Source organism: Ascaphus truei, chromosome 5 (assembly GCF_040206685.1).
Source record: "Ascaphus truei isolate aAscTru1 chromosome 5, aAscTru1.hap1, whole genome shotgun sequence".
In the NCBI taxonomy this organism is placed as follows: Eukaryota; Metazoa; Chordata; class Amphibia; order Anura; family Ascaphidae; genus Ascaphus; species Ascaphus truei.
The window spans coordinates 122,283,321-122,297,471 of NC_134487.1; the positions used below are offsets into that span (position 1 = coordinate 122,283,321).

Consider the following 14,151-nt stretch of genomic DNA (forward strand, 5'->3'; position numbering starts at 1 on the left):
TTAGCCCAATGGGAGAAGCGCAGGGATTCACTTTCTGTTTTTTCACATATGTATAGCCAATCCTTTCACCAGCAGCATGCCCCTTACACGGAGAAGCGCGGTGTATATATATATATATATATATGTTGTTATATATAATATGTTGTTCATCTATGTGTCTGGTATTACCTCTCTGAACATAGTGACCTGACTGGCTAGGGGGGCTGCAGGATTTCTCGAGCAGCGCTGCTCGAGCCATCCTAATTGGCTGTTGCTGGGTAATGCAGCCAATCACAAGGCATCAGGAGCCTGGGGGTGGGGCCAATCAGAGGAGGAAACAGAATGGAGCAGAGTTGAGAGGGGTGTGTGTGTCTGGAGCATGTTACACCTTTCACCATTGTGTCCAGTATTTGTGGAGAATCTGCCTGGCGACCCTATGGGTAAGGGTATGCTTGAAGACTGTCATGGTGGGAACTGTCTCCAGTAACTCTGGAGTCTGCTATGACTGGAGGCGTTGCACCAGAACCCAGCCTGAGGATCACCAAAAGCCTGTCCTGTTTCCCCTTACGATCGCGGAAGTTCATCTCTCCTGGAACCTAACAGGTAACAAGCACCATGACACCCATAGCTTTAGCAAGATCTCCCAATCTCCCAGAGGGAGGGGGGGGGGGGAAGCAGCGCTACATTTAACATGTGCCTAAATTGGAGCAAGCTCCTTTTGTGAAATTATATATCCACCAAAGTGGCCACTCACATTGCAATTGGCCAAACATTCCTATTCACGTCGGCCTATATAGAATAAGCCTTTTAGTGTTTTTGTAAATACCAACACAGAGAAATGTTAGATCTGACTCTTATTTTGAATAATTCATTCTGTCACACCAATTAAAATACCTTTAACAAAATACATAGGTCTTTTTATATGATATGGTTTAAAAATTATGTTTAGACCTTAGACTGTAATCAACACACATAGGCCAACATTTACTAAGCAGAGCTATGCCAGAAGACACTTGACTTGTTGTTCGGTGCTGAAAAGAGTCTTATGACACTTTATATGGTGTTTCAAAATACAAAATGCCCCTTCTATAAGTAACATAATATGCAATATGTCTGGAAGGCTAGAGTATTTTACCTGGCTTTCTTCCAGATTTGACTGCAGCATCAGCCATGCTTTCAGAGATCCCTGCTAACCTTAATGCAGCTTCTCCCATTATCACAGTATCCGTATCAATGATATTGCAGTGTTGCATAACTTCATAGATAAGACAAAGAATTGAGATCCACTAGAGAAAAGAAAGAAAAAAAGGTAATTATAATGAACAAAAAGAGTACATTCTATGCTGCTCTCCTATTACATATTAGATTAAGTCGCAGTCATAGTGCAGTGGAGGAAGCGAGTGGAACTCGCGAAACGCGCGTCGATGAAGTAGAGCGTCACGATCTGTGACATCATTGGAGTTGCGACATCAGCTACTGGGAATACAGCTTGTATACTAGCTTTCTCTATCTCTGACCCGCCGTTGCAGAGTCTTTCGATGTGGTTGCTTCGATAGAGACTTCCAATATAGCATGTTTTACTCCTAAGTCAGATACTACACACACACCCTATATTCAGACACACATTATGAATGACAATTTACTACATACAATGTGGATACGGGAGTGACGTTAATCAGAGGGTTAAATGTACCACTGCAACACTCTCTGACCCTTTAAAACAGAGAAAGGGTGTTTCATAATAGAATATATATTGTGTTGTGTTAACAATTTATGGTACAAACCTAAGACTAGGAGCATTGCTATCATCATCCTCTTGACAACCTTGTGACACTATATGGAGAAGTGCCCAATGTATACATTATACATACTGTACTCTCTACTAGAAATACAACACTAGAGGTATACAATTTTGAAATATAGTGTCTAAAGCACTTTACCAGGGACCTCAACTGACAACAACAGTATAATCTTTGAGCTGAATATGTCCAAATACTTGTATAGTGTCACATACAGTTCATAATTATACAATAGAGGTATTCCCAAGTCTTATTTGGAAACAAATTTGGATGCACTTGTCTTTTTCTGATGTCGAAGTAGTAATTTGGGATATAAACCCTATGGTTAAAACATATTAAAACATTAGATCTGCCTAATAAGCTTCTGAATTCAAATATTCCAGAAAATCCCTACTAAGTGTACTTTACTCCTCTACGGGGATTTTATGTTTATATTTTAAATACATTTTACACATGTTTTTTGGATGTAATAAAATTTTATTATTTTGGTTTTTAAGCAGACCCTATATTTCGGAGAGAGCCTAAGCGGTTTCATTATCCGTCGGACTTACCTGATCCAGCAATCCACCAGTCATAGAGTGCAAATCTCTGGAGGGTCTTTATTTGCTCTTTTTAGGATCAAACTGTTAAACCATTGTAATGAACACAAGTATATCCTTTAGAATGTATTGCTAATTAATCTGCTTGAACCTGATTTGTATTGTCTTGTAAATATGTCTAAGCTTTCTTTAGTGTGATATGTAAATGATATGCTAATTACTTTTTTTTATTATTATGAAAAGTATTTATGTGCTATTCCATAAATTTAGATTATATTGGGATTGCTGAATAAACTTTGACAGATTAATTACTATGTGCGTAGTGGGTGAATTTACACAAAAGTAAAACTAGATCAAAACTTTTATAAATATTCCTCAAATGTCTCTGGTATTTGAGATTGCACTATGGGGACCTAACATAACATATACAAAATGTCTGATCTTACTATAGGGTTAAAGCAGCAATCCCAGCTGCTCGGTTGTTTTTGTATTGATTTTTTTTAACAGTATTTGAACAGAGAGGTCGTCTTAGCGGCACCATTTTATTTCTAACTCCGTACAGCCCCCGGGTTCCTCTGATACCTGGCGATTTAGGTGCTGGTGTTCTCCCCCCATCTTAAGAGATCAAAATTGCAGTCAAACCATGATACAATAGGAAGCAGCAACAAATGACATTGCAGATTCTTATTATATGACTATGGGTGCCATCTTTAAAGAACCAGGACGTGTATCGGCACCTAAAACTGTAACTATCTTGGGAAACGGTGGGTCCCCAGAAATTAAAGTAGCATAGTTCAGCTCTCTCCCAGTTCAAATACTGGAAAAAATATATATATATACATTTTGGCCAGGATTGTGGCTATAACCTTCAGGGTGCCCATGGACGTATCCACTACATCAAGGGTATGCAAAGGTTTGACCCTGCGCCGCCCTGCCTGCTCATCTCTCAGCTCGCGCCCCCCCCCTGCTCAGTTCCGGCGTCAAATGACGTTGCGGGTTCACTTGACGTCACGTTGCCATGGGAATGTCATTTGACCCTGCTGTGTCATTTTACACCGGGTTACCATGGCGATGTGTCACCGAAGACTATGTAAGAGAAGATGCAGAGGCCTTGCGCTGTCCCCTGGGAGTTAATTTAAATGCCTTGGGGGAGAGCACGGGACCTCTGTAGCCGCCGTGCCCCCCCTGGAAAATCTCCCACGCCCCTCACTTTGCGCACCCCTGCACTACATCATGCGGTCTGGCACTCACTCCCCCCCCCTCCTTATGACATAGTGACCACATGATGCTCATTTTGTGCTCAATTGCATATGGAGTGGTCACGTCATTTGGCAACCGAAGGGTTAACAAAATATTATACCACATTGCCGAGAGCGAACAATGTAGTTACATAGTAGATGAGGTTGAAAAAAGACATATGTCCATCAAATTCAACCTTTGTTACATTTAGACTACAGTACATGTACTGTATAGTGAATACATTTAATGAGACAGTCCCTGCTGGAAGCTCATCCCAAGCTTCCCTAGTCTAGTATGTGGTACTTAGAGCTTAGATTATTATTAGTAATAGTCAGCATGGATTTATGAAGGATAGATCTTGCCAAACTAACCTTATTTGTTTCTTTGAGGAGGTAAGTAGGAATTTAGACCAGGGTAATGCAGTTGATGTGGTCTACTTAAATTTTGCAAAGGCTTTTGATACGGTTTCACACAAGAGGTTGGTGTACAAAATAAAGAAAATTGGACTCAGTAATAATATATGCACCTGGATTGAAAACTGGTTAAAGGACAGACAACAGAGGGTTGTCATAAATGGAACTTTTTCAGGTTGGGCTAAAGTCGTGAGTGGAGTACCTCAAGGATCGGTACTGGGACCCATGCTTTTTAACTTGTTTATTAATGACCTTGAGGTTGGGATCGAGAGCAAAGTCTCCATCTTTGCTGATGATACTAAATTGTGTAAGGTAATAGAATCAGAGCAGGATGTAATTTCTCTTCAGAAGGACTTGGAGAGACTGGAAACGTGGGCAGGTAAATGGGAAATGAGGTTTAATACAGATAAATGTAAGGTTATGCATTTGGGATGCAAGAATAAAAAGGCGACTTACAAATTAAATGGAGATATATTGGGGGAATCCTTGATGGAGAAGGATTTAGGAGTGCTTGTAGACAGCAGGCTTAGCAATAGTGCCCAATGTCATGCAGTAGCTGCAAAGGCAAACAAGATCTTATCTTGCATCAAACGGGCAATGGATGGAAGGGAAGTAAACATAATTATGCCCCTTTACAAAGCATTAGTAAGATCACACCTTGAATATGGAGTACAATTTTGGGCACCAATCCTAAGAAAAGACATTATGGAACTAGAGAGAGTGCAGAGAAGAGCCACCAAATTAATAAAGGGGATGGACATTCTAACTTATGAGGAGAGGCTAGCTAAATTGGATTTATTTACATTAGAAAAGAGGCGTCTAAGAGGGGATATCATAACTATATACAAATATATTCAGGGACAATACAAGGAGCTTTCAAAAGAACTATTCATCCCACGGGCAGTTCAAAGGACTCGGGGCCATCCCTTAAGGTTGGAGGAAAGGAAATTTCACCAGCAACAAAGGAAAGGGTTCTTTACAGTAAGGGCAGTTAAAATGTGGAATTCATTACCCATGGAGACTGTGATGGCGGATACAATAGATTTGTTCAAAAAAAGGTTGGACATCTTTTTAGATGGGAAAGGTATACAGGGATATACCAAATAAGTATACATGGGAAGGATGTTGATCCAGGCATTAATCCGATTGCCAATTCTTGGAGTCAGGAAGGAATTAATTTTTCCCCTTAATGGAGTTTTTTGTTTGCCTTCCTCTGGATCAATAAGTAAGTATAGATATAGAATAAAGTATCTGTTGTCTAAATTTAGCATAGGTTGAACTTGATGGACGTACGTCTTTTTTCAACCTCATCTACTATGTAACTGTAACGGATATGCCACCCAACCCAATCGCAGATATAGTGTGAGTGCGGAGAACCTACAGTTACCAGGTGTGGTTCTTTACCTGTTAGGCTCACAGGACGGCTGAGCTTCCGCCACTGGGAACCTGGGGCAATTATATTAGGAGTAACCCTGTACTCGGTGCAGCGCCTCCACCTGCGATGGTTCCTAGCAGAGCAGGAATTGTTCCTCGCAGGACACATATATATCACTCCACACAACGTATGTAAACAATCAATTACTTTACTTTGCATATAATAACCATAAGCAGATGCACGTATATCAACAGGTGTCCCTCCCTAGAGGAGAAACTGACTACTTCGTCGCGCAGGACGCTACCTTCTCTCACAAACCCCACCGGATGATCCCACCCAGTGTCCAGTAGCCCCACACAGTATTACCCCACCCTTCAAGTGAGATGTGTATGTGTGACTGCGCAGCCACTATGTCCCGTGTGAATGTGAGAGGAATCGTTGGTGCACTTGTGGATTACCTGCCGGACACTCCGGTGCCCGGACCTGCCAAGGAACTTCACAAAGGATCCGAAGACTGATGTCGGCTGAATGCAGGAGCTACCCTCCGGGGCGATCCCACCCGGATGGCTACTGCAATGACAGCGAAGGTCTGAGCCCAAACCTCTGGACGGACGCGCAGCTTCTGCTGTGTCCCTAACTGGCTCTAGAAAGTAAGTGGCAGGGTCCCTAACCTGAGGGCTGTCCCTGACACAACTCACTCTACTGGGTGACTATGGGCTAGCTGGGGCCTTGGGGGCTGCTGGTCTAGTGCAGGGAGTCACTGACTCCTGTACCCTACCTCCTTCCCCTAGCTGCTCCTGGCGTTGACTGACTAGCGTGCTGCAAGCCCGCGAAATGTATCTCTTTGCTCCTGCAGGGCCATCCTCCAGCCCTATTGGCTCCCTGGCATCACGTGGGGCGCTGCAGAGGCTCATGGGACTTATAGACCCTTCCAAGAGCCTTCCCTGGTAGGTTAGGGTTCGTGCGTTCCTTTCTGCGCATGCGCAACTCTTACGGGCCGCCTGCAGCTCCCTAGCTTCTTCCCTACTCTGCCTCGCACATGCACGATCGCGCCGCATGCGCGCGCACCCGCAATGGCGGCCCCCGCTAACCGGGTACGCCGCCGAGCCTCCTAAGGCTCTCACTGCTCCCTGCTCCGGCCCCCACCTTTGGAAGCAGCCGGCGGGTCCGTCGCTGGCTCCGGCGGCACCCGCGACCGTGCTGCTCCAAAGGAGGGGGGTCTCTAGGAACCGCTGGGGACCAGGGCTACATAACTATATAACTATGTAACTATGTAGAGAAGTGCTAAATAAAGACATGTGAAATTCAAGTTGTGCCTATTAAGTTTGGTATGTGTAGCCACAGGTGCACATGCAAGATACACTACAACGTGATAAGCTTAGGGTATATTTAACTTCCCTGCTCTGTAGACTCCAATGAAATTCTTAAAAAATACACAGAAGTAACATAGTATTCAATGCTCTGTAAAGCCTCACAACATATTAAATATAGCCCATGGAGTCTAAATCTTTAGCGAAATAATGCTGAGAACCAACAAACAGGGTGAGAAGTATCTCTTATTTTCAGCAGAGTTAAGAATATTTAATTGAAAGGAACTGTCAAGTATCTCTGGAGGAAGTATATTGACAACACACAATTACTGTAATACATTTTTACATGGGTATGTTTTCAATGTCACGTAAGAACACTTGCATTAAGTTTTAGAGCCCCTGTAATATTTTTGATAGCACAATTACTTGGCAAATGTAGTGGTGTTATCTAGTCGACTTTTATTTTTGGAATAGTTTTGAGATTTGTACGATAGAACCTAATCGATCACTAGGATCAACGTTATGATTTCAACAAGGTTTTTAAATAATACATGGAATATTCAATAAAAGAAAAACGTTCTGCGCCAGAGACAGAAATCGTGAATTAGTAGAAAATATAAAAATCAGAATAGGAGATCAAATAACCTGTCCAATAACTGTGTGAAATCTGAAAAAAATTAATATAAATAAATGACGCTTGGAATTCATACCAAGTGAGTAAGTGATAAGTGCAAAAATAAAATTAAAATAATGAGTGACTAGGTGATAAGTGTATTATATATAAATTATAAAATATATAAATGCCTAATGATGGGGAAACTTCTATATCAAGAGGTAGGAAGCATAGGATCCTGGCATCTCTCAAAAGGGACAATAAATCCAAATGAGAAGAAAAACAGAGGGAAATAGAGAACACACATGCTATGGCTATTGCTATGGGGGTGCGCGCAGAATATTATGGGGGGGTCCGCACTCTTGCCCACAACATTTAAATGAAATGCCGGGGAAGCGCACAAGGCCTCTATATATCCCTTACCTGCTCTCCGGCGGCTTCTGCCACCATGGCAACGCAGCATCAGATAACGCCGCAGGGTCACATGACGTTGCATTGCCATGGCAACACGAAGTCGCATGACGTCGTGATGTAAGGAAACGCTGGAGAAAAGGTAAGGGTGGGTGGGGGGGGGTGAGGAACATGAGCAGGGAAGAAGAGCATGTAGGGGGGTGCAGACGCAAAAGATTGCTCATCCCTGCTCTATGGCAATAGACAATTTAAGTACACAATATAGCCTAGCTATACACTCAAATAATACAATTAATTAAAAAAAACAAGTAAGGTGAATGGGAGGACAAGGGAAAACAAAAGGATAAAAAAGCCATATATAGTCACTATACAGTTTGTGAGAAGAGGACTTCAATCCAAATGTATTCCACAAAGCTGTGTTTGCATCAAGCGTGGACAAAGAATTTGTAGAAAATCGTATGCTGTATTGGAAGTAAGACGTGCCAGTGTCTGTTTCGCTCAGATCCATGACCCAGCTTCAGCAGGAAAGGTAATCAGAGACAGCAGGGCTCATAGATATCACAAGATGGCAAATATTAAAGGCAGATGAATAATTAGCCTTGTGTGTTTGTGCCCGTAAATATATAGCCTCGAGTTCCATGTAGATCCGCTGCTAGCCAAGGTAAGTGAATGTAGCAAAACATTACGGCAGTTCTGAGTTGCTACAGTGTAGCTGTATTATAGACAATTCAATAAGAAAACAACTGAAACAGCTGAGTATGAGACTGATCCAAGTCTCAACTATCAGCAGTATACTGTCTGTGACATGGATCTAACGCATTTCGTCACGCCATCAGGTGACTTAATCAGGGAGTAGAATATTTACTGATTGGTTTAAGTATGATGGTATTTAATGTTACCAGATCCACTTTTATACATGATTTTAAAAAGTATAAAATAGTGTTTAAAGAGTTATTATATTACCTTCATTCAAAGAATATTATTTGCCTGAATTAAACACTAGTACTACATTTTTTTTCCTGCAGCTCAATCACTGATCATATTACATGGAATGCTATATAAACAATCAAGAATCACATTAAGAAAATGTACCTTGCTATTCATTTCACATTTCTGAACAAACTTGGACCCGTCAGTAGCACCTGCATAGAGTCGCTGGATTCCAGTTTTGCACTTTTGCCACAGGAACAAGATAACATCAATGACAATATCTTTGTCAGGCCGGACATCCTGAAAGTTCACAATATCAAAAATCATAAGAAAAAAAATTCAGGTCAAAGTAATAAAGCAATAGCTAACTGACCACAAAGGAAGGTGCCTTATAAAGGAAATGTAAGCAAATTGTTATACCCAATTTGGCATATACCCAGAAAAGGCAGCCCACAACAACCTAATTAGAGATGTAGCCGTACATATTGTGCACTACGGCGAGAGGTCATGTATTTAATGTTTCACCAGGTTAGTCACATGCTTGTAAAAGCAATTTATGTTTATTTTAAACTTGAGGAGAAAGCTACACAGATTTTGCAGAACTTTTGTTCAGAAGCAGGAGCTTAGTATGTAGGCGTATGAAATTTGCATAGCTGAAAAGCGGTATGCAGTCCCTTTTAAGAATTATATTAGGCTTAATCTTTTTTTTAATTTATGCTATGTACCTTATGTATAAAAGGACTCTGAATAAGGACCTTGTACATCATTTGGGTTGCCGCAAAACAGCACAGAGACCCTATTCACAAGTGAAAGTTATGTACATTAAGAAAGGCTACATCTGTAGCTTATTACAACTGGGTGCCATAAGAAAGTAGAAAAGGGGGGGGGGGGTTGTTCAAATGTGTAGCAATTGAGTCTCCCCTCAAAACTGTGAATGAATGAAATACTCTAAAGATATCTAATTAACAAGAGAATTCTCTTTATCAGCAGAGTGCATAAGGCAGCTGTTGTGGTTGATTTACAGGCAGACCTAGACCAGACCTGTCAATTCTCAGTGACTTTCTTTGAGTCTGACTGACTTTTAGCATCAGCAGTGCCTTGGTGTTCAATAGATTCTCACTGAGATAGTTTAATATGTTTAATTTGTATTCCCTGAAACTCAGTATTAACAGACGCTGATCTGTTAAGCTAATGATGGTAATAAAATTAAAAACGGAGAAAAAGTATTAATTGATCATTTTGCCTGTTGATTCTGTACAATTCACAAACTGTCTTATCACAAAATATATTAGGTAAATATCCTAAAAAAAAAAAAAACCCTTGTTTTCAATGGAGACATAAAAATGTAACAAACGGCTTCTAAAAATCCTTTAAATTCAAGTTTGAAATCAGTGGATTTTAACTCACTGACAGTATGCCAGACTGTCCTCTGTGATCAAGAGGAAACTCAGAGAAATAATGTTTTTGCAGAGGATTTGGTCATGTATATTATTGTGACTGTGCACCTGTCATACACATCATTATCACATTTTTGAAAATGTAAAAAAGTGTTATTGATCTGTAAAGTCATACTATACCTGTAAAGAATTGCAGACACAGGAAAACACAGTTTCTGCCAAAGTTATATCATCATCATCATCTGCAGATCTGTCTTTTAGATATTCTTCTAGGATCACAAACCAAAAAAATACAGCAATAAAAAAGACAAAAGAATAAATGCTCAAAAAATCCCTATTTATTCAGTTTATTTCTTGAGTAATGCCAATGTCTATTTTAACACTGACCGTACATTGATGGAAATCGATGCACAGCAAAGAAATTAAACTTGAAACAAATTGCATCACACCTCTGGAATGTCATAAATATTTTAACATTTAGGGTTATCACCTTCAGTACGTTAAAATGTAATCAGTTTGACTGAAAACACAAGTTGTGCTTTAACCATTAGAGTGCCCCTATGACATGCCAGGTGTTGTACTTATGGGCACTTGCTGCATTTTTAGGCTAATCAGTATGACTGGTCTGACACAGAGGCCAGCCGGATTGAAACCAAAGTGTAGCCCCCTCCCCTTCCATTTCCAGCACCTGGGCGCCAGTCACGTCATGTAATTGCTTCAGGAGCGGTCACATGACGTGAAAGTCCTGGAGGTCTAGTGGCACTGTAAAGGTTAATGAGGCAAGTTCACCTTCCTATTCTTCACTTTGTACCTTAAAAGCACTGATTCATTGTTTTGAGTTGATGTGTAAAAACCCCTTGAGTGCCAGAGGGCAAAGCACTCAAGAGGGATTTATTAATTAAAGTGTGGCAGTTCTGATAGAGGCTCTATCGCACAGACAGCCATTGATTTTGGCACGATCACAGTTTAATGAATTACCCCAAAGGAGCTAAAATAGAAACTTTTAGATTGGAGTGGGGGAAAAAAACATTATGAGATACACGACGGGTTTCCCAAAACCTTTCTAATAAAGCAAAAAGTTCCTTCTAGCAGGAGATAATATATATCAAGTAAGATGTAAGCTAAAGCCTTCTACCTGAACCACGTTTTGTCTGTTTCCTTTTCTAAGAGTGCCACCTGGTGTAAATAAAAATTATTTATTCCTGGTTTAGTTATGTTCTTGCATTCTTGAGTACACAATATACCTAGTTTTAGAGTATAAGTAGGTTCCAGATAGAAGACTTTATTTAGGTGAAAGTCAGACAATAAGTAATATACGGTATACAGTATGCGATTAGCTACTGGGCGGCTTTCTAACTTTGTAAAATGTATATTCTTCAAAAAGCAGGACTATGCTACATTCAAGCCTTTTCCATGTCATACTGTGTTGCGAATATAAGAAAACAAATAAATAAATTAAAAGTCAACAGTGCGTTTAATGCACATAATTAAATCCTACCTTCTAAACAATTATAATCTATTTGTTATTAAATACCTATAGCCTTTCTGCATCGAATGATTTAAAATCTAGGCTTGGAAGCCATATCATGCGATGTCTTTAGCTACTGTCTTAATGCCGGCTTCTTCCCTCAACTCTTCATACCAAAAAGCAACGATACTCCAGTAATAATTCCCTCCGGACAAGGCAATACCTAGCCATTAATGCTCTGAGTGGAGAAGTTAATGCCTTCAACCCACCCAGCGCATTAATGTTCAGGTTACCCTGTCTTGAGGGGATTGTCCCTATTTATTTAAGAAGCTTTTTTCAATGCTGGATGACACATGTTCTATGTTAGTTGATAAATGTTACTATGTCCTTCCGCCAATGCTTAATAAAATAGTTTCTGTAAATGGAGCACATAGAGAATAAGACAAAATAGTACATATGTAACGGTATATAAGCAAGTGCAAAGTTAACATTAACATTTATTTATTTTATTATTTTAATATTGTGGAGAATACACATATGTATTAACAAATCTAAACAATTTGTATAGTTTTATTGTTTAGGAAAATTGAATTGAATTCTTCCTGTGAAAATGCAATTGGAAAACATATGACTTAGATGTATTTGTTTTACATTTACAGGCAGTTTCTGGTTAGATGTTGGTTTGAACATTATTTGATGTTTTCTCCTCTGCTCATTCTGACAACATTCCTCTCACTCCCTTTTCCTTCCACCTCTCCCCTTGCTCATTCTCTTTCCACTCCCTCTATCTCCTAACTAGCGTTCTAACTCATCTCTATGTCACCCTGTTTCTCACTCCCTTCCTCTGCCATTTTTTAAGAACTAAATGTTATCTAATTACAATGTTATGTGGTTCATAAAATTCATGGGCGAATAATGCCAAGAATTTTCATGAGGGTTTCATGATTCACTTTCTTTCAGCAGATAATAAATGTTAATGTTGACGATCAGGGCTGCCGATAGGGGGGGAGAACCAGGACACGTGTCCCGGGCCTTGTGGCTGTGGGGGGCCTAGCGGCCGGGCAAAGCAGTTGGGTCTGACCTCTGGCCGGGCCCAGCTGCCGGTCCTCGAGTTGCCGCCTGGCTCTCCACAGTTGCGGGCCTCCCTCATTGACTGTCCCACACTGAGCTTCTGACGCTGACCTCTGACGTTGGTCTCTCTGACGTCGGCATGTGCCGGAAGCAAGATGGCCTCAGTTTCTGGCACACACCCGCATGAGAGAGAGACCTGGTTGGCGCCGGCATCAGAGGCTTGGCGTGGGACAGTCAGTGAGGGAGGCCTGCAGCTGGGACAGCCAGGGTCCATCGGCAATGAGAGGACCGGCAGTTGGACAGAGCAGTTGGGGGAGAGCCGGGGCAACAGAGGCAATGAGACATCCGCAAGGTAGGTACGTTCGTATTTATTTATTTTAGATGTATTTGGGGGCGGGTGTTTTTTATTATATATATTTGGGGGGTTGGGGGATTTATATGTATTTGGGGTGTGGGGAGGTTGGTATATATTTGGGGGAGTTGTTATGTATTTCTGGGTGGGGTGTTTTGGTATATGTTTGGGGGATTGGGGGGTTTGGTACATATTTGGTGGGTGGAGGGGTCAGTATGTATTTGGGGGGTGGGGGATTTGGTATGTATTTGGGGGGGTGGGGAAGTTTGGTATGTATTTGGGGGTGTGGCAGTTTGGTATGTATTTGGGGGGTTGGGAGGTTTGGTAAGTATTTGGGGGGTGGAGGGGTTGGGTAGTATTTGGGGGGTGGGGGTTTTCGTATGTATATGGGGGTGGGAAGATTTTTTTATTTGAGGGATTGCGTTTTTGGTATGTATTTTGTGGGGGGGATTGTGTGTGTAGGGAATGAGTGGGAGGGGGATTGAGTGAGAGTGGGGTAATTGATGGAGAGGGGAGAGTGAGAAGAGAGAGGCGGTGTAAGAGAGGGGGCAAGAAGTGACTGAGGAAAAGAGGGAGTAAAAGTAAGACGGAGGGGAGAGAAATACTGTACATGCAAGGGGGGAGACTGAGAAGAGAGGGGGTGAGTGTGAGTGAGGAAGAAAGGGAGTGAGACGGAGGGGAGAGAAATACATGGGAAGAGCAGGGGAAATAGAGATGGCTTGTGAGGTGTGAAATGGGGGGGGGGGGTCTCAAGACCGCTGACATGGGGAGGAGGGGCGGTCGTAACTCTAGTCCTCGCGGCCTGAAAAATCTGTCTGTGGCCCTGTTGACGATAACCATAAAGGAAATATCTGAGGTGACCCAGAGAGAATGAGTGACCTCTCTGGGAGAAAATCCTGACATATGGTAACGTAATGTTATAATGATTTATGTTTTATGTTTTATCCTGTTATTTTAAGAAATTGTCCTGCATTTATTGTAATTGTATGTTCTTGTAATCCTTTTTCTGTAATCTAAGCACTGTATTTTTGTATATATTAAAACGTTTAATAAGTGATGCTTTGGGGCTCTGAATGAAATTTTGCACGCTCTGGAGAGACTATTTACATTTTCAGACACATTTTGCTACAATAGATTTTTGTGTGTATAGGTTTTTTTATTATAAACAAGGGCCTGAGACCCTAGCAGATATTCATTTTACATATTTTTACTTGCCTAATTCTTGGGTGGTGGAAGCGTATAGATTTGATTGCAG

At 41.2% G+C, this 14,151-nt stretch overlaps 1 protein-coding gene across 2 annotated transcripts in view; it reads right to left on the bottom strand.

Moving 5' to 3' along the window:
- CFAP54 (cilia and flagella associated protein 54) overlaps positions 1–14,151 on the bottom strand; it is a 331,179-nt gene that overhangs the window by 235,293 nt on the left and 81,735 nt on the right. For both annotated transcript variants that reach the window (XM_075600548.1, XM_075600549.1), the window contains exons 13-15: positions 10,186–10,274; positions 8,771–8,908; positions 1,115–1,265 (exon numbers count right to left, since the gene is read on the bottom strand). In XM_075600548.1, coding sequence (XP_075456663.1) covers positions 1,115–1,265; positions 8,771–8,908; positions 10,186–10,274 — 378 coding nt within the window. The remainder of the gene's footprint in view (positions 1–1,114; positions 1,266–8,770; positions 8,909–10,185; positions 10,275–14,151) is intronic.